This window comes from Phaenicophaeus curvirostris, chromosome Z (genome assembly GCF_032191515.1).
Source record: "Phaenicophaeus curvirostris isolate KB17595 chromosome Z, BPBGC_Pcur_1.0, whole genome shotgun sequence".
Classification (NCBI taxonomy): domain Eukaryota; kingdom Metazoa; phylum Chordata; class Aves; order Cuculiformes; family Cuculidae; genus Phaenicophaeus; species Phaenicophaeus curvirostris.
This window is the reverse complement of record NC_091431.1, coordinates 41,672,783-41,693,062: the sequence shown is the minus strand read 5'-3', so window position 1 is coordinate 41,693,062 and position 20,280 is coordinate 41,672,783. Positions and strand designations below refer to the sequence as shown.

Below are 20,280 nucleotides of genomic sequence, written 5' to 3'. Positions count from 1 at the left end.
TATTTTCCCTCCCTTATTCCTTCCCCTGTTACCAATGATGCTGTAAAAATGTCCTGCAGAATTTGAGTACAAACACATTTCTGAAAAGATGTCCTCTTTCCTGCTGGCAGCTGACATTTGTAAAGACCCTCTAAAAAATAGGTCCAAACCAAATTCTTTGATCTTAAAATATCATATGCCTTCAATGATAATTTGTTTGAACTAAATCTCTGGTCTTGTAAATGGTTCCTATCTTTGGAACATATCAGACCTTGAATCATTATGTTCCTGAGCTCCTGAAGCAAAGAAGGAAGGAGGGAAGGAGGAGAGAAGGAAGGAAGGAAGGAAGGAAGGAAGGAAAGAAGGAAGGAAGGAAGGAAGGAAGGAAGGAAGGAAGGAAGGAAGGAAGGAAGGAAGGAAGGAAGGAAGGAAGGAAGGAAGGAAGGAAGGAAGGAGGGAGGGAGGGAGGGAGGGAAGGAAGGAAGGAAGGAAGGAAGGAAGGAAGGAAGGAAGGAAGGAAGGAAGGAAGGAAGGAAGGAAGGAAGGAAGGAAGGAAGGAAGGAAGGAAGGAAGGAAGGAAGGAAGGAAGGAAGGAAGGAAGGAAGGAAGGAAGGAAGGAAGGAAGGAAGGAAGGAAGGACATAGATTGCAGTTTACCCTCAGCAAATATGGTGCACAATTTCTGCTGTGTGATGTATCTACAGATCCCTAGGAAACATGCAAATTTCATGAGCTCAGTCATGAAAAGCCTTTGAGAGATCTTTATGAGCAGCGTGTATGTGCTAATAGGCTTTTTAATCCATACTTTCCACATTTTGTTGAAATGAGCTGTGACTCAGTGACAGAGTGCTTGTGTGTATGACTACAGTGTCACTATGGAGCCAGCTTCAGTTTAAGAGGCGAAGTTAAAATCTCAGCCATAGCGAAATGTTGAGATATAGCTCAGAAAAATTGACTACATCTTGTAAGGTGTGCAAAAATATTTATGACTTAAATTAGCTCTTTACTAATACCAGCTAATTAGTCCTCACAAGAGCACCCTTACGGGGAAGATCATTTTAGTATTAGCCGTATTTTAACAGACTGAAACACAAGCAACGAAGTGATGTGATCTGTCCAACACTAAATAGGGAGAAAAAAACACCAGTGGTATTAAGTTCCTGGTTCCCATTCTTGTACTTTATGCTGTTTTCCTTCCAAACTGTTTCATACATGTTTTTAAAGATACCTAGTGATAAACCAGTATCACTTGCTTTCCTGACCTCCCCTCTCCAAATCAAAGAAAAATCCCTAACAACCTCAAGACAATTAGTTCTGTTTCTAAAGAAGGATCAGTATGAAGAGTTATTTCCTAAAAGTAGACAAAGCCTTTTTGATACAGAAAAATACAACTACATTGAATAATTGTAACAGCGAAACAACATGAGAAGAATGACCATAATAACTACAAGAACCAAACAAGAAGGAACAAAGTCCATGTAAAACAAAGAGTCTTTCCCTCAAAGTTGGTCTAATTCATGTAAAAAGCTTTAGACTGACAGGTTTGGAAACTGAAGCGATCACCACAGGTTTATGATGGCATAAGCAACTGCACAATACTTGTCTTGTTGTCACATCAGTACAGTTATGCCCTGTGCTGGACACGTGAAATGTTTGGTTGTTACGCCTATTGCAGTCTGGGTCACTGCTGAGATCACCCAGAAATGTTACACTCTGTCAGTAAAACCAAACTTCTACCAAACAACCTTTTTAAGGATTTTTCAGATAACTTCAATGATACAAATTCCACTACAGGAACAATTGTGATAAACACAGATTCTCATAGAGATGCGTGTTAAGTAGGAAGAAGGGAAATGCCATTCAATTCAGTGTAAGTGTATGTGTCCTTGTAAAACAAAGACTGTTCTGACATTAATATTACTTCCACTGAATAAAGCATTTGATTCACCTAGAAATAACAGTGAGCAATATCCTGTCCACAAGGTGGAGATGATATGTCCTACATAGCTTAAGCAAAATTTGAATGACATTTAGGATGCCATAAAAGCAGAACTGCAGAGCTTCTAACAGTTTTTGGAGGTTTGCTCCTCCTTCTTTACTTTTTAGAACATCCTGTTTCATTTTGATTATAAACAGGTTTGTTTTATTCCTATGTAATTCATCTGCTGAATTTATCTACTGATGATGTTTAAGTTTCCAAACAAGTTTACCAAAACCATTTGACCTCTAACAGAAACAGACTGAAATGAGAATGCAGAACAGTGATTAATTCAGTGAGGAATTATATAGCTTAAATGTGTTTTTCATTAGAAATTATATTTATTTATACCACACGTACTACAAAGCTGTGGGATTTTCTTTCCGTAGACATCATTCCTTTCTTGTTGTTTTGTTTTTAGACTTTCCATCTTGCTTGTTCCTAGGAGCTTTGGAGGAGGGATGGGAGTGCAGTACAGATAACACTACAAAGGCCCATGTGTTTTAGAAAAATGCACCTTTACTGTTCTAATTTCCCTCACTTACAAGCACACTGAGCTTTCACAACATACAACAAAGTGGAGTAGATCTCTCCACTCAATTTAACATGGCAAAGTAGTTGAAACTTTGAGGAAAAATAAAAAAGACCGAAGAAAAAAAGTCAGTGAAACTGCTTAACTTTTTACTATAGAGTTTCTTTTCGTTAAACCAGGTGGTAAATACTCCTTATAGTTTCTGTGGAATCCACAAATGTTTGCAGGGCTTCACCAGTGTACAGTATCAAAAAATGATCAGAGGTTTGCAATCCTTAGGAATATAGTGAGAACTCATTTAGGAAGATTTTTCTTTTATTTTCTGTAACTGGAAATACTGATTTATTAGCTATTGATTCCTACTTTTGGAAATAAGAATACTGAAATGCATAAAGAAAACTGAAAAAGAAGAAATCCATATTAAGAACTTCCTCTACAAAACGTTAACAAGATTTAAGTATTTAAGTGGACATAAAGGTAAGAATAATCAAAATGTACAGCAAATCAAAACAATGACAAGCTGAAACAATGGAGCTTTTCTAACTCCCAGCTAAGAAGAGTAATGTTCTGGGTCAGTAAATACCGAAAAGGAACACATTCTCACTGAAGGGATATTTTATTGTATGCTGAAATAGCCCTTGTGGTTTTGTTTGTTTATTTTGATTTTGTTATTGTTGTTGTTTTTTAAAAGAAAACAGTATACAGCACACAGCCTAATGGTTTTGGCTGTAGACTGAACTTAAGTAAATACCATCACTCAGCCAGTATGTTGTGGTAACTAAAGCTGCCAGTGTGGTTTACCAGCTCAAGCAACATGTGTAAACATCGGAAATTAAAGGATTCAGAGGACATCCTTTCTTTCTGTCTGTCTTTCTCAGCTGCTTGCTCCTTCTCCCTCTTCTGTTCATGCTTGTTCTCTTGCTCACTATCTTTCTTGGACTTTTGCAATTTTCTTACAAACCACGTGGGCGAAACGTAAAACATTAACACATCTAGAGATCTTTTTTTCTGACCTCCAATTTTATCCAAAGGGAAAGTTACCCAATAAAAAGTCCAGCATATGTTTTCAGAGTTTCTAAGTGCTTCTGCCATTAATTTCTTTTGATTGCTTCTATAGAACATGCCTTAATCATACGACAGCACTTTCCATTGCAAAAAAGACAACTTTACAGAACAACATAGTCAACATTATTTCCCTGTTCCTTTTTTTTTAAAAAAAACACCACAAAAAATCCAGGCCATAGTAAGAAGCACACAAAATTATATTCATCTTTGTTCTGTGACAAGTAGTATCAGCATTTATATCCCCAAATATTATGCATGTTTGAGAAAAAAAAAAATTCCACTGATTTACATGTGACATGATTTTGGCTTTTTTTCTTTTATGTAATGTAGTACATAAGGAATAAGGATGCACTGTTGTTTCTAGTAATAACTGGCACTTGAAAAAAGCACCAAGAATTCTGTATTTTACTTTACCCCTTTTCCCTCCCCAGTATTTCTTCCTGTAGTCCAAAAGCTACAACTGTGGTTACGGTGAATAACTACATTTTAATTTTTCAAAATGTGTGCAAAGTTGGCACTTTTGTATTAACACTAAACACTAATACTCTTTGTTTGGCATTCATGCCCTTATACTGACCAGACCACTTTTATCTAAGTGTATTTTTTTAAAGACACTTATTGAAAATATGGCAATAGTTTAACAAAAAAAAAAAGCATGGATATTATTACACATCCCCTTGTAGTGTACGAAAAAGTGCATGACTGGATTTATGTAATAGTACAAGACAAAAAAACTGTTTCAGATCAGGTGCTGTGAAGCATGCCAGCACCTCTGTATTACTTATATCTAGCAGGTAGTTAAAACAAGACCGTGGTTCTTTTAAAAATGTGCATTAAAGCTAACATAAATGAGTAGAACTAGCCAGCAAACTACTTTTCCTGCTTATCTAACAGCTGAATGTAACTGTAAAAATTAAGCAAAAAAATAAGAGTTAAACCACCATCAATACAATTGTTTTACATCATAGGCCTGTCAAGGCTCCATATATATATACAAGTGTAACAGCCATGCTTAGTAGAACGTTATCCCCAATGCTTAGAAGACACAACGACAACTAAGTAGATTTTTTTTCTCTTTTTGTTGGTTTGCATTTTTTTTTTGTTTTTTGTTCTTTTTTTCAGGCAAAAGTAATGGGTAGAACAAATTGTCTCTTTGGAGATGACCAAGAACATTCTAAAAGAACTAGGGACAACTGCAAGTTTTCTGTGGGCTTGGTTTTTGGTTTTGCTTGCTTTTTTCATACAGGGTTTCTCCCTCCAAATTAAAGATCCCACCTTTTTGTTTCTATCCCAAAACAAAGGAAAAAATAGACCAACAATCAACAAAGGGGAAAAAAGCACCTGGTGTTTCTTTCTTTTGTTAAAAAGAAAAGAAAAAAGATTATATATATATGTATATTTATATATATATATATATATATATAAAGGGAGACTGTATATGGCAGTTCAGATGTTGTGGGCCCTCTCTGAGAGCTGGCATTATGCTCTGTCCATCCTTGAACTAATCTACTGAAGCAAAGGGAATGTTTTTATGCAGATTGGGGTTCTGACTGTGCCGGTTTCGGCTACGGACAGAGGAGAACATCATGTTGCACCCAGGGACTTTGCATTTGTGCATCTCTCGCAAGTGCACTGTTTTATAGTGCACTCTGAGGGTTCCCTTGTTGCTATACATTTTGTGGCAAATGTTACACATTATCCCACCATTGCTCACCGAAACACTGTTGAACATGAGGGATCCTGGGACATCGGTGCCCATACCTACAGCTAAGGCAGGGGCATCTGCTTTGTGGGCAGATTCCCCGCTGTCACTTGCCCCATCAACATCATCCAGGAGAATGCCCTCATCACTTCCTGCATCAGATTCTCTTGAGGAATGGATACTGCTGCTGGACTGTATGCTGGAGGTGGTGCTCAGGTCTAGGACCATATAGTCTTCTGACATGCCTCTGCCATACCCATTCATATGGGAGTCCTCAGTACCAGCAGGTGAGGAGGTGTCTTCCCTTATGTCAAGTCCCATCTGATGCTGAGCACCATATATCTTCACCAAAAATTCATCGCGGAGGTCCTTACTAAGAGAAGGCTGTGAGGTGTCCAGGCCCATGTCATCCAGTTCTTTGGTCAACAGTTTACGGTGTAGGTTTATGTTAGCACTATGTCTGGGAAAGGAAGAGGGAAGGGAGAAAAGGAAAAATGTACAATATTTTTAATTAAAAATATAGTCACCAAGCAGCAAATCCAAATTCTGATTTATCAGTGATTTATCACAAAAATATTCCCTATCCATGTCTCTTGGAAAACTCATACTTGCTATGCATTAACAAACTGCAACATAAAACCAAAGCAAAACAAGCAAGTTAAGCAATCCCCCATATTGTTTTTCTTTTCAGCTACTGCTCCTCAACATTAGACCCCAGCAGCAGCTACAGACTTTTTATCTGGTATTTACAAAATAATAAACTGCACTAATAGAAAATGCAAAATGTAGTTCTTGGTTCCTGAATCCCTGCTGGCCTTTCTAAAAGTCTTGCTTCAAGAAAAAATATTATTAATATATGGAATATATTATGTTTGTATCTATGTCTATCTCTAGATCCATTGCCTTATTTATTTATACATACATACATACATATATATATAAAAATATATAAATATATACACTCACATAACTGTGTAAGTGAAATATAGGAGGAGAATAAAATAAAGATAACTGAACGATAAACAGTCAGGGTTCTGACTCTGGTAATTTAATTCTGGTATAAAGGCTTTCAGAATTGGGCCAAACCAAGACAGAGAAGACTTGAAGAGTCTAGGAGAACAAGTCTGAAACCTACATGTAAGTTTCTGAAAATCTTAGCCAAAGTCACCAGTTCCATCCTTCTGGGAGGGCATTGCCGCTCCTCCCTGTACTCTTTCCAGTACTGTGTCTGATGCAGTGTTGACTGACCCAAGCACTGCATTTTCCAGTAAAAAACCCTGCTAAAGCAATGGGAATTTTGTCTCAAAATACTCAAAACACTAAGCATGGGCTTTGATTTAGGTATATGCTAAAGTCACTGTGGATGCCCAAGAGACACTGGAAAACCTGCCACTGACATCAATGGCCTTTGGAGCAGATCCTGAGCCACAAGTTAAAGAATTTTCAGGGTTTTTACAGGATCTGGGCCTTTGTTCTGAAGAAATGAAGCTCTAAAATTGCAAACAATGTAAGACTTTGAGTTAGTAATTGTGTAAAACAGCCTATTATTTTAAATACTGCATTCTACTCTCCACTTTTGACATCAGCTTATTCATCCATTGCAGTAGAACCTCACTGATTTGTGGTGTCAGGAAACCCTCTTTGAAAAACTGCATTTTCTGAATTAACAATGCAACCAACAAACATAACAGACATCAAAGACCTCTGACAACAGAACATGCTTATTTTGTCAAAGTACTTAATAAAAAGAAATAGGTATAAAGTTTTTGGTATTAGAAAATTTAGGGTTCATTATTCAGAATGCACACATTGCTAAGGAAACAACAAATATTTATTCCATTTCTTTAGAGGATAACTGGATTTTCAAGTCAGTTAAAAAATAATTAGCGAAGTTCTACTGCATAACATTCTTTGCAAGCTAAGGACCCAAATCCGCAATTTACAACATGCAGACTCACCAGTCTGTCTGCCCATTATAAATTGCAGATCAGAGCCCAAATGTAGAAGGGGGAAAAAAAAGAAGGTTGGGTAGAGGTAGGGGGTGGGAAAGTGCCAGGGTGGGGGCACGGGGAGGGGAAGAGAGAGAGAGTTTTAACATAGGAATACTTTAATTTGCAAAAAAAGCACTAGGTATAAAATTGGCACATGAAGACATAACAATGATTAAATATTTTACAGATATTCAGATCCTATGGTAACAAAAAAAGTCAGAAAGGAAACAATAGCTACTAGCAATACATCTTTATTGGAAGCTTTTCTTTTAAGAAACCCTTTGAAACATACCTCTCAGCCAGCTAAAGTCCCAAATGTGGTACAGCAATATAATGCAGATAAATAACGAAAACGCAAATGTGGGAAGATTAAATTGATGTGGAGTTATTTTCTCTAATTTTCTATCACTTACTTTATGATTCATCTATCTGTTGCACATAATTTACGGGGATAAATAAAGAAAACAGCAATAGAAGGGGTCTGTCCCACTCACCTGCAAACACAGGTAACTGTTCTCTGACATAAAACTGCTACTGAACTGCAGTTTAATCGAACGTGTCTGCTTGGGCTGTAATTATTCCAGGAAGGGGAGTCTAGGGCAGAAAATTTCTCTACTAATGAGAGACAGCTGAGAGGTATGTGTAAGGGTGGAAAAAAGTGGAGAGTATTCCTTGTTTTTCTCCCACATGGGAAATGCTTCTTTCACACAAGCAAGTATAGCACCATTGCCTTTTTGAGGTGCAGAAGTGTAATTATGCATATTCCCACACTGCACTTAGGAAGGCTGAGCTTACCTTGTGATAAGATCAGCTTTCTAATCTTTTGCTAAATTGAGATCACAAAAGAGAGAGAAGAGAGGAGAAAAGAGAAAGAAAGGGAGGGGGAGGAGAGAGAGAGAGAGAGAACAAATTCACATTGCAGTCTAGACAGATCTGGTTTTTTTTTAAAAAAACTAAATAATATCTGAAAGCAATAAAATACAGACTTTATAAAAGTCTTGACTGTGAAACTGTCTTATGTTAGCTGTAATCTCACTCTTTTTCTCATGAAAAACTGACTCAACCACACAACATGGAAAACATAAAGCAAATTAATCAAAGCATATTCACAACATTCCTATTATCCACAAATGAGTTCAGATGCATGCAGTCTGCATATACATGAATGACATAAGTAGTCCTGACAGTCCCTTGTCTTACTGGTGTCAGATGGTGTGTACCTCCATGTAAAGTTGCTAAGCGCAGTACAGGAAACATTTACTGTGAAGGCTTATCCACACTGACCAAGGTTATTACATGTCCATAAAAACTACATTTGTGCTTATCACCTTAATGCTAACTGCAAACTACTCATAAAGGGCTCATGTGCTTACTTATAATTTCTTCCCCTTCCTCCTCTCCCCAATCCCCTGCTACTGGAATTTGCTGTAGCGTAGAAATTAGTCAGGATAACGGTAACTGTTCTTTTCAACCATTTCCTCTTATTATTTCTTTGGTTTGCTACCGAGAAAAATAGCATTCAGGTATGTAGTGAAAATAACTTCAGCATTCACCAAATGAAAGTAATAAATGACCATATTAAAGAGGGGGTCCCTGAGCCCCAGATGGACAGAGACCATTTTGAGAAAGACCAGTATAAGTATGCAAACCCTGCTGATGCTCTGATAAGGAGAGACGCCTCCCTTATTCAATTCTCACTTACAGCAATGGCCATCAGTAATCTAGTTAAAGTATGTACCAGCCCATAATATCTGTCAGGCAAACGATGTGCAGAAATGTGTGGACAAGTTCTGGCACTCTGTTCAGTAGTGTCCCTTTTCCGCTGTCAGCAGTACTGTTGGATTCTCCTAATATAATTACATTGACTTTTATTCAATTAAGTGCCATTCCTAGCCTTAAAAAAAAAAACTACTTTATCAATTGATTCAGGTGTAATGCAATAATAAAGATGAACTCATGGCAGTGCATTAGCTCTGCTGTTCATAACTTCTGCACAGAAGTTCATTCATACCAGTCGATTTCCATTATGCAACCACAGTTCAAAAGAATTGATTCTCTTACATTCATTTCTTAATCTATTTCATTTGTGTTTAATACTCTCCCTAAATATCATATGCAAAAACATTCTGGTAGGCATAAGAGGAATGAGTTGTATGGAAAAAGTTCATTTATTTGGACACTGAAGTTTTGAAATCTAAGACAAAACCAAAGTCACCAAGATTAAAACTCTGCCAGAATTATAAAATGCCGTGTGCTGGAGCTATTAGCAACACACATTTCCAGTAGCTGAACGATCATTGGAATAGGAGGGAAGGAGAAGTATGTTTTCATATATACACCAGTCTAGAGTGCTTGGAGCCTGACTGCACTTCTTTCCTGTCTGCCACACAACTACATGTAGATTTGCACTCTGAGGCAAAGGCTGAGTACTCCATGAAAGAAATGCAGTACAGACCAGGAAGTTTAAAAAAAATGGAGATGTTCTGGGAAAAGGCAAACACTGGCAACTGCCAGATAGAACAGGGCTCAATAGGTGTTTAAGGCCAGGTTGGATGGGGCCTTGGGTAACTTGATCTAGTGGGAAGTCCCTGCCCATGGCAAGGGGGGTGGAACTAGATGATCTTTGAGGTCCATTCCAACCCTAACTATTCTATGATTCTATGAATTTCAGGGCAGAAATAAAGCAAAATTTGCTATGAGGCTGTGAAGACTACTATGCAAGTGAAAAGGCAGAAGAGTATGTGGCTGACAAGCTGCACATGCTGCAAACAGCATTCAGAGAGACTTGAGAAGAAAAAAGCAGCATTACAAGTATTGGTCAAGCCCAAGCTATCTTTTATCTTGATAACTTGATAACTATTTCTTTGATCCTGTCATCCAATACTGATTTGCCTTCCTTTTTTTCTTGGAACATGTACTCATTCATTCATCCATCTTAACTTGCTCCAATAGATATTAAACCCCTTCTCCATACCAAATTGAAGTAGTCCACCCTAAGCCAACTCTTTCTTCCCTGCTATATCACCCCCAAATCCTAGGAAGCCTTCTACCAACCCACAGCCAATGCTAGCCTCCTTGTCATCTACTCATATGCTCCTCTCCCTAGCACAGTTTCTTGCTCCAGTTATTCTGTTCCTTATACGTGATTTACAATGACACTAGCCATTCTTCCTCTGAATACTGCTCCCAGATACGTGTAAACAATGTTCCCTGAGTAAGCAGAAGTGTAGCTTGAGCAGAGTGATTTATGCCAGTGCATGAACACTACTATCACACAGGCAGAAAAACATGAAGCCAGACATGCCATCTCTGGTGTCCTTTGCACTGCAATTGCTGCTGTATCTGCAGGGAGAAAAACTTGAAGAAACTAAATGAATAGAAGAGGTATATATATGTATAGAAAACATAAAATAGTTGACCTAATAAAATCCATTGAATGACTTTAGACTACTGTAGACTGCACATTTGTGTATTAGCTACCAAATGAGATTTGATTCTGGCAATGGAAATGTTGGGTAAAGACAACTGGTGAATTAAGTCTTCCAGGCCAAAATATGAGGTCAAAGAGCTTAACTCACCTCCTGTTACCAGGTCTACCCCATCCCAGGCAATGCAACAAATGATAATCAAGGGAGCTAGTTCAGAGAATTAAAAATACTATGTGTGCCAAAGAACAACCAAACATCAGTTTAGCTCTATACTACATGTCATGTGGCTACATGTTATGGATTAGTGGCTCTTTAAGGATGAAGATGATAATGATAATACACATGAAATCTATGGGTGTCTCAAAGCGGTAAGAGTCCCACACCTCCCAGTTCACCACTGCCCTTTCAGATATGAGTTTCAGTAGCAATGCAATGGAGAATGCTACTGCACCTATAGCAGCTCACTGACTATGATCCCATTGATTGTAGTATTTTTCCTTCCCATGTGAAGTTCATAGAAGTATTCTTCCATAATTAGAATTCATTGCCAGTTCCACCTCACCTACTGCTACGCACTATACATCAACAGAAGAAAGGGAATTGTAAGCCTAGGAAATATGGTCAATTAAATGCACATGCCGTTTACACAGCTCATAAATCCAGACTAGATTGTCTTCAGCAGTTTCTTTCTACACTTGTCAATGAACCTGATTTTGTTAATTTACTGTCCATTTGTTGGAAAGAAAAATGCTTTATTTTAGTTTATTTTTATTTAGTCAGTCTTTTTTTGAAGTGAGTGAGATGGAATTTATCAGACAGTAGAATTTGTCCTGCCATAGAAATTGGCATTCATAACTCCAAGTCAGCTTTGGATGCACCCATGGCTGCAGTCCTATCTGCACTAGGACAAACCTCATCTTTGACGCACAGAATTAGGGAATTTGGATAATGATGATCACCACACTTATTTAAATTCAGGTGTTATACAGAACACAAAAAGAACTGCATAAAAAATTGGGTTGAATGTCTTGTTCAAAGTTTGGGGCAGGGCATATTGTTGAAAATGAAACATAAAGCATTATCTTCTTATTTTTTTTAGAAAGAAAAAAATATGATTACACTTAAACACTAAGGGGATGAGAGAAAAAAAGTCTGAAATGAATAATTCCAACATATCTACCTGTATCCTGCCACATCTTTTCTTTGTACGTGTTCAAATAAAACAATATTCTAATCTCCTATACTTCAAATTTTCTGAAAATGTATTTTTTCACAAATACACTATTTGCTAAAGTAATACCACTCAGCCCTATCATTCTAACACTGCAAAGAAATCACGGACAGGAGGTTATAGCAGGGGGCCATCAGTCTTTGAGTAGCTTTGCTTTAAGATAACAATACATGAATCCAGCATTAACTAATACAATAAAATTATATTAAGAGAGTTAATGTATTAGTAATCAACATGAAATTATTTTCTATTAAATTCTGTCCTTTCCAAGTAACAGTAGATTTTTTAAATTTTTTAAAGAAGACAGAAACCAATATTGGGTTACAAAACCTGCAACCACACAGTCTTCAGCAGTTTGAAGAAGGTTCCATTACAACATTAAAGGTCAGGACACATTTGTCCAGTGGTTTATGCACAGACTGGCAAATTTCTTATTAAAGCTGGATATGGAAGCAACTGGTCAGGTTGCACAAGACCCATACAAGTTAACCTCCTGCAATACTTAGCTCCTCATTATTCCTTCCATGAGACTTTTTCCACACCTATCTTCAGCTCAGTATTCAGCCTATATTTCACCTATAGTGAAATGTTAAAGCGAAGTTCTCTTTGTTTCTTTTCACCTCAAAGGCTGTTAGTTAACATTTATGGTTTTGTTTAAAAATCTCATGATTTTAATTGCTAATGCAAATTGCTAATGTGGCAAAGTTCTTTTCCTGCCTATTTAAGCCTGAAACTCACAGAAAGGATCAGAATATGTGAACATAACAGAAAATAAACCCAGAATTTTATGCTTTCTCAGAACCTCTGCAGACTGAAAGTTCTGAGTTTCATACATCTAAAATCAAAGACTCAGAAAGTAAAACTCTGGCTAAATATAACAGTATACACATTTATGAGAAAACATGTGGCCCTAATTCTAATATTTTTTCAAGAAGAAAGCAGCAATCATTTCCCCCATTTACTTAAGTGGATCAACAATAAAACAGTTCCTGGAATATAATTACAAGGATAAACTGTTAAAGGAACTATTTTCTCAGTTACTATTCTAATTATGCCACTCTCTCAGCAGTCTTTGAAAAAGGATTTTTTTATTTCTTATTTTTTTAAGAAAAAAATCGATAGGTCTAAGCAAAGATGATAAAGGTTAGAAATCCTCATCTGACCTAAATTATAAAATTCACATTTTGAAAGGGACCAGTGTTTCAGTCTGTACTCTGGCACTTCCATGTATCTAATAGTGTTTAGTCTACCTCGAAATGTGATGGTAAAAGCAGGGACAGGGGCTAGACTTTAGAACAATGATTGAAGACAAAATACCATACTACCCAATGAAACCTTGGCATTTCTCAGTTTGGCTAATAACATCAGTTCTTGAAGCTTTAAATTGCATAGAATCTGAAAAATATTAACCTTTCATAAGAAGAAAATCCAAAAGATAAAATACAGTTCAGCACCTATCAAAAAAAAGTAAAAAGAAGTGCTTATTAAATGCAGGAAATAAAGGACAAGGAAGTTCTTGCAAATTAAAGATGTAGAGCCCAGTCATTTCAATCCTTTTCAATATGAAACAAATCACTCACACTGGTCACGAAGACAGCTCCCTCTACACTCAAATTATTCACTTGAAGATAAGCTCCCATCAAACTCTTTAGGGGTTTAACTAATTTACTGCACAGATACGGCACGTCTGTTGTAATAACAGGTAGGATGTATTGGGGTCGACCATTTATCAGAATTAGACTTCTTTTTTCAATTCACAGTGAATTATGCTGCCTACACTGCTCCTCTTTCTCTGAGCTTCCCATCCCCTTACGGCCCCTAATGTGGCAGGCAAACAAAATTGACAGTCTCATCTTGTCAACAAGGGGCGATTCTCCTGAGAAGCCATTTAACTTTGCAGAGGAAGCAATGTATTAATGTGCCTGTCCCAGGAATGTTAATCATCTTCAAGCTCCCTCTAACTTTGACATGAACAAAATCACCAAATTTGTTTACTAAATGAATCGTAATATGCTAATAAGAGAGCATGACATATATGGTAAGGCCAAACAGATGGTTTGTTTACTCCACTTTGCAACTTTATAAATGTTGTTAACTCTGAAGATGTTAGTGAGAATTACTGGTTTGTTGGCAGCGGCAAACATGCCTTTTGCATACTTAATCCACAGTTAGAGTCAGAAAACAATTTGTCATCGCTGTGGAATGCATAAAAGATGTTAATGCCGAGATGGCATTTGAGGAGGCAGAATAGCCAACTGTGTGAGCAAACACTAAGGTTAAATGTGGAATTGATATCTGATGGCAATGTTTGCTACCAAATACTTTTCAACGTAAAAACTGACAGGTTCAGGATTTTTGAAAGGCCTAATAATTCAGTACATACCTGAGAAGGTGTTTAGTGAGATGGTCCTTACGGTGTGAACAGAATTACACTTTCACAACAGCTGTGTGTGCTCTGAAGCATCGAGGTCATGTCGCACTCTTAATATATTACCATTGTTGTCCATTAAAGATCAAAAGATATTACAAACAAAAAGCACAGCCACTGGTGTACTTGCCAAAGTTACTCAGAAACGATCAAAATTGTGTTGCAACACTTCAACCTCTCACTTTACTAGCTGCCTGGAAGCAAAACAGACTCATTACAAAATAGCCAGCACTCTTGTATAATATCTGGACTGGTTGAGATAGTTTAGAATAAAAAGATTCATCTGACAGAATATTTCCAATGTGAACTAACTCAGTGTAGCAATGTTACATGCATAAGAAGGTCATCATACGTACGACAAAGTCCCTCAATGGAAATTACAGGTGCTCAGCACCATTGACAATCAGTCCAGCTGCTATAAACTGTTTCTACAATCTACACATACTCCATGGAAAAATTTATCCCTGTGCAGGTGACTCACACAAGCATAATACACAGCATTCATGCATTAGGTCCTCATCTCATGTGTGCTGAATTATTTTGCTGCTCCTTCACACAAGATATATTTCCCTTTGAGAAATACTGAGGTGAGATTCAGGTAGAGCATGCCAAACTGCATGAATTAACATTTCTTTTCGAACCTAAATCATCTAAATATTACATAATCCAAGTTTTGTTATCAGGAGTTTTCAATTTTCAGTTTTATTATACTGTTACAACAGCCATCTAAAATGTTAAAATTTTGCCAGATTTTATGCAAACAGTCCCTTCAGTTTGGTATCCCACTCATGAATTTTACTGAGTTTCAAGTTTCAGTAAATGCAAAAAAGGACAAAATTTAGTCAGAACAGCTAGCTTCCCTCAATTCTGCTTTGAAAAGAACTCTTTTATCCCAGGTATTGAAGAACAGCAACTCATTACCTAATGATTTGTTTAGAAGGTTCATAGACTCTTTACTCATTGCATTGTAAGTTCAAATTCATAATAAACCCTCAGATCCTGGGATAATTTTGCATGATTCTGCTTCCACAGCAAATACATAAACCATTTCTTATGGTCACAACACAATGGTAATTCTCATTTCTTTTTCTAAAAATGCTGGGTTTATATATATAGTACCAGAGGAACTATAAAATCAAATACGATGTGGCACTTCAACAGGGTTCCACTATTAGTAAATTTATGCTACTAAATAAGTACCCATTTCAGGTCAACTGATAGCTGATTATCCTATAACCTCCCTTCACTGATGCCCCAACTGCTCAGTAATTTCAGTCCTTTGAGATTCTTCCATACATGCTATTGTCAGCGGTTATTAAATTCTCAACTTTTTACCCATCCACAAGAGACTGTGCGAAGATATCTAAAGGAAGTATGAGTTCAGCTTGCTGTCCAAGGATTATTTTGGAGGAAACATTAGCGGCTGTCCCAGCCTGGCGCTTATATCTCATTTGGAACATCTACTCATTCCTGACCAACAAAGAAAATTTCAATAAAGTACTCTTACTGGTTTAACAGCAGTGAGCTCCTGGGATTGTCAAAGTGCTCAGTCTTTTCCGAGGAGAGAAGGAATCAGCAGCTCAAATATAATTAACCTTCCATTCTCAATGCAAACTGCCACGCACAGGAGCTCTGCAGTCTATTAGTGAAGTTATAACGGCCAACAGGCAGAGGCAAAATTGGTCAAAAAGTTGGCTGCTGCTGTCATATTTTTAGAATTATGATTAATGACACTAATAATGTGGATGATTACTGATATGTGTATCTCCTGCAGTTTATCATATTGCACTGGCTGCCTACGTCCACAATAAACATGATGCTATCATTTACCTCTTTATTGAAGGCAATCCTTCTCTTGAAGGAGCACATTCTAATTACTTTGTAATGTTTTATGTCTTAAACATTCTGCTGCTCTGGACCTTGCCAACTGCTTCATGTCTACCATTGATTAATTACAGAATGTTTAATCAAAATTTAGAACCTAATGCAGTCATTTATGAGTGTGCTGCAGTGCCAAGATAGTTAGGCTGCCGTCCCAAGCTTGGAGAGTGCTGAGTTCAAAATTAAATCCCAGAAATGTGGAAGATGCCAAAGATTTTACCTTGACTGATTTGAGTTTAAAATCTTACTTCAGTTGATGAATGATAGGCATCCACCCAAAATAAGAAGTTTTTCTTGTGCATGTATATGTGCTTGTGTGTTCCTTTTACATTTTTCTTGTTCTTCAAATGTCTCCATTTTACACTTTATGCCACATTCACTGCAGATGCTTCTCAGCTCCTTTACAAGCTTTCCCTTCTGCTAGAGCTCTTTCAAACACCAGTCAAGATAGTGTGGTTTTGAAGTGGTTAAACAAATGAAAAATAATTTGCAGGGACAAATACATAAGTTTTTTTTTAATGTGGATTTTTATGGTACTGTCATACAACCATTCACCATTGAAGTTAAGTGTTTTTTTAATACCATTACTGAACTGCTGAAATGGATGCTAATATAGCTTGGAGTGCTAATGTCAAATACTGGTAATAAAAAAGACAGACTGCTGAATGAAATAATTTCAAGTAAAAAATAGAACAAAAGTGCTCTCACTCTCGCTCTCCACTTTTATTGAATTGGGACTGACTGAGCCAATTGCTTTAGAAGTCTGTAAAACACAATTACTAGTGAGCTGACTGACCCAGCAGTGCCCCTTCTGTGACAGAACAGACTAAAAAGGCTGCAGAATTAGTGCTGCTCCCCTATCTGGCTATCAGACCTGAGAGACATCCAGCACAGGATCTGTTATCCTTCCTGCCAGGGCCTGCCTCTTCTCCTCATGAAGTCTTGATTCTCAGCCTTGCATAATATATCACCAGTATGCAGCTTCTTCTTGAATCAAGGGCTCATTTGCCTTTTCTGAGTAGGAATCCAAGTTCTCTTTCTATCTGTTGTATTTTTAGATCTTTATCTACCAACATAGCTCTGTACAGGTCTTTGTTTCAATACATGCATCCACAGACACACACAAATGTGGGCTATTTTTATTTTCTCATTTTGGATGTTAAACATAAAAGTATAACAAAAGATTTATAGGTAGCAAAATTAACAATGTCCTGTTTGTCTTTTCAGTTGTACGTGGCTGAAGCGTAATTGCTTTTTTATTTTGGCATAACAAAGAAAGGGGCAGAGAGAGAGAGAGAGAAAAGAAAAAAAAATGTATTGAACTGGAAGTGGGCAACACTTTTCCCTAGTTAATAACATAAGCAATAAAGTTTGTAACGCACTAGAATCAAAATCAGTAACATTGGAAAAAAACAACTTATAAAACTTAGAATTTACAGCTATGTTTCAGACTCAGATAGTTTGGTAAGGAAATACAGCTTAAGGTTGGTTTTATTCCCCCCTTTCTTGTCCCAAATAAGCAAAACCAAAGTGAGAGCAAAAATATCTTATTACAATCCTATCCTTTCTTTCTCTCCCTCCGTGCTCTCCCACACACAAAACAAACCACTTTAACATTTATACACAATGCCAACAAAGTCCTGCAATCTCTTCTTTTTTATGACAGTGTACATTTTTGGCAAATCTAAAACGCTTTCATTTCTCTTCCAGGTCCATTAATATGAAGCTTGCTGGTGCCTTATGGCAAAAATGTTAAATTATTTCTTAGACAGATCTTTTTTAAGTAATGCTTTTTAGGGCAAGCTTAAATGTGAAATGAGCTCTTAATTAAAAAAAAACAGCAACGAAATAACAAACAAAAAACCCCAACAAACAAAAAAACAAACAACAAAACTTATTAGCAGACGGCAAACTGTTCATTTAAAAGATGTTGCAGGGAAGTAGGAAGCACTCGTAAAATCCTTAGATTTTCTTTAGAAGTGGTGGGCTCAAAACTTCTGCCAGGAAACATTCTTTGTTTGCCATTAAAAGGTCAACATGTGAAGCGCCTTAAGTGATATTGCACCTGGCATATTCCTGTCTTACCTCAGGTCCCAACAGACCATCCGAGGTATCTCTAGTGTTATTGGGAATGTTTCATGTGTACCTGCTGGAAGTGAGTGAGTGGTTTCTACTGCACTACCTACAGCATAATATCACAAATACTGGTACATGATGTGTGACACAGCTGGCAATCTTTCCTGAAGAGAGGAGAAGGACAGAAGACGGTGAGTACTGCAGGTCAGGATTAATGGTGGTGAGAAGCCATGCACTGTGCCTTGCAGTGCACTTGCAGTGCCTATACAGTACATATTCTCACCTTGACACTGTTGAGTATTTAACTCTCATTGATAACTCTGTGTGTCCTCCTCCAGGAACACCCTTAGATAAGTGTATGGGAGTCTGGTTATCTTTCCCCTTAACTGTTTCTAACTGCCCTTAGTTATAGGCTCTACTTTATGATGCTATTGCTCCCTGTCATAGTTGCTAACCATATTTGCAAGGAACTTGTATAACCATGAAAAAGCATCCCAGATTCAAAGTGGTTGGGTTTGGGCTTTTCTTTTCCCCAGGACTCACAAATCATGTAATGTTTTTGAGTAACATCTTTTTACTAAGACATATTCCAGTGCAAAACACTCCTGTCTCACGTGTTTGTTGCAAACTTGCCTTCAGGCTAGCACGTTAGACCTCACTGGCTACAGCAAAAGACCTCTTATAATTCTTAACCAGTCTATCTTGTCAAAACACAATAGAAAACAAATGACCTTTGTTTTATTATACTGATTGCCTACTCCATAATTCCACTTCAAAAAATAATGCATGACCCCACAAACCTGAGGAATGACTGCATCATTGGGATGAGGCTGACTGTGCAAAATGTCTGCCTTTGTCTAGATATACTGATAAGACTGGCACATTATCATCCAAAAGCGTTGCAGCAATTTGGAGTTATCTACACCTGGTAATATTATCCCCTTATGGGTTATTTTTTTTCTAGTTAATTTCTAGGACTTGTCTCAGCTGTTTTCTTACTTTCAGGTAAATTTAATTTCCACTATGCACCAGCACAGTCACTGAGTTGATGTTGTAATGAGTTAAATGGCCTCATCTACGAATAATTTTGGCTAGGCCACAAGATCTGATGTAAAGTTTGCCTCTTCAGGTGACAGTTTCTCTTTTCAGACAGATGACCACAGCTGACAAATGTAACATGTATGACAGCATTTATCTGCGCACTTTGTGTCTCTCCTTCCATTGGGAGCTGTCATTCCAATGGGCAGTAAACACACAGCTACTCCTACAATAGACGTGTCTTCCTTCCCCTTTCATTATTTCCCCTGCAGACAACTCCACCTGCGAGTATTATATACCTCACAGTGTCTTGTTCTATTTTCATGCATTCAAGCTTTTGGGAGTAGTGCCCTGATGCTAACTTGTATCTGTGAAGTACAGCTTCCTCTACTGTGGCAGAAATCTTACAGTCTTTCACTGTTATGTTTAAAAGAAAAGCTGGAACTTTTCTCAGCAGGAACTAAGGTAGGTAGACTCTAGGGAAGATGGTATGTCTCTGTACATGGGGAACAGCTTTACATTTACACAGATAAGTGGAAACACTCAATTTTCTCAGGCTCTCTGGAGAAAAATTTTGGTTCTTCCAGTTACTTCCTAGGAACCTAGGGGCAACCATGATGTTATGAATAAGCATTCATGTTCCTAGTCCTGTCTTCCCAAATAATCTCTCTCACTGAACACAAAACATACAGAAGCTCCGCAGGCAACTGAGACAAAACAAATCAAACACACTATTTGTCACAACACATACCAGGGGAAAACATTCCTCAATGCATGTTTTGCTTTGGCCTAGTGTTTTCAATGCTTTATTTATGCCTACCACCTATCTTAATCCTGATATAGCATTTCATTTAAATAAACTTTTCAGGCCACTGAAAAGTCTGTGACTTATTTTGCAAGTTCACACAAAAATGAGACTTCTTGCACTGCACAAGAAACGGTATTCCCACTC

At 37.4% G+C, this 20,280-nt stretch overlaps 1 protein-coding gene across 11 annotated transcripts in view; it reads right to left on the bottom strand.

Annotated features, from left to right (window-relative positions):
- Positions 1-522: 522 nt before the first annotated feature.
- BNC2 (basonuclin zinc finger protein 2) overlaps positions 523-20,280 on the bottom strand; it is a 327,495-nt gene continuing 307,737 nt past the window's right edge. For 5 of the 11 annotated variants that reach the window (XM_069879960.1, XM_069879959.1, XM_069879961.1 and 2 more), the window contains one exon: positions 523-5,715. In XM_069879960.1, the coding sequence (XP_069736061.1) occupies positions 5,055-5,715 (661 nt within the window). In that variant the 3' untranslated portion in view covers positions 523-5,054. Of the gene's footprint in view, positions 5,716-8,041; positions 8,073-13,315; positions 13,360-14,288; positions 14,528-18,360; positions 18,455-20,280 lie in introns of all 11 variants that reach the window. The other 6 variants (XR_011339368.1, XR_011339367.1, XR_011339369.1 and 3 more) reach the window with 6 other exon arrangements.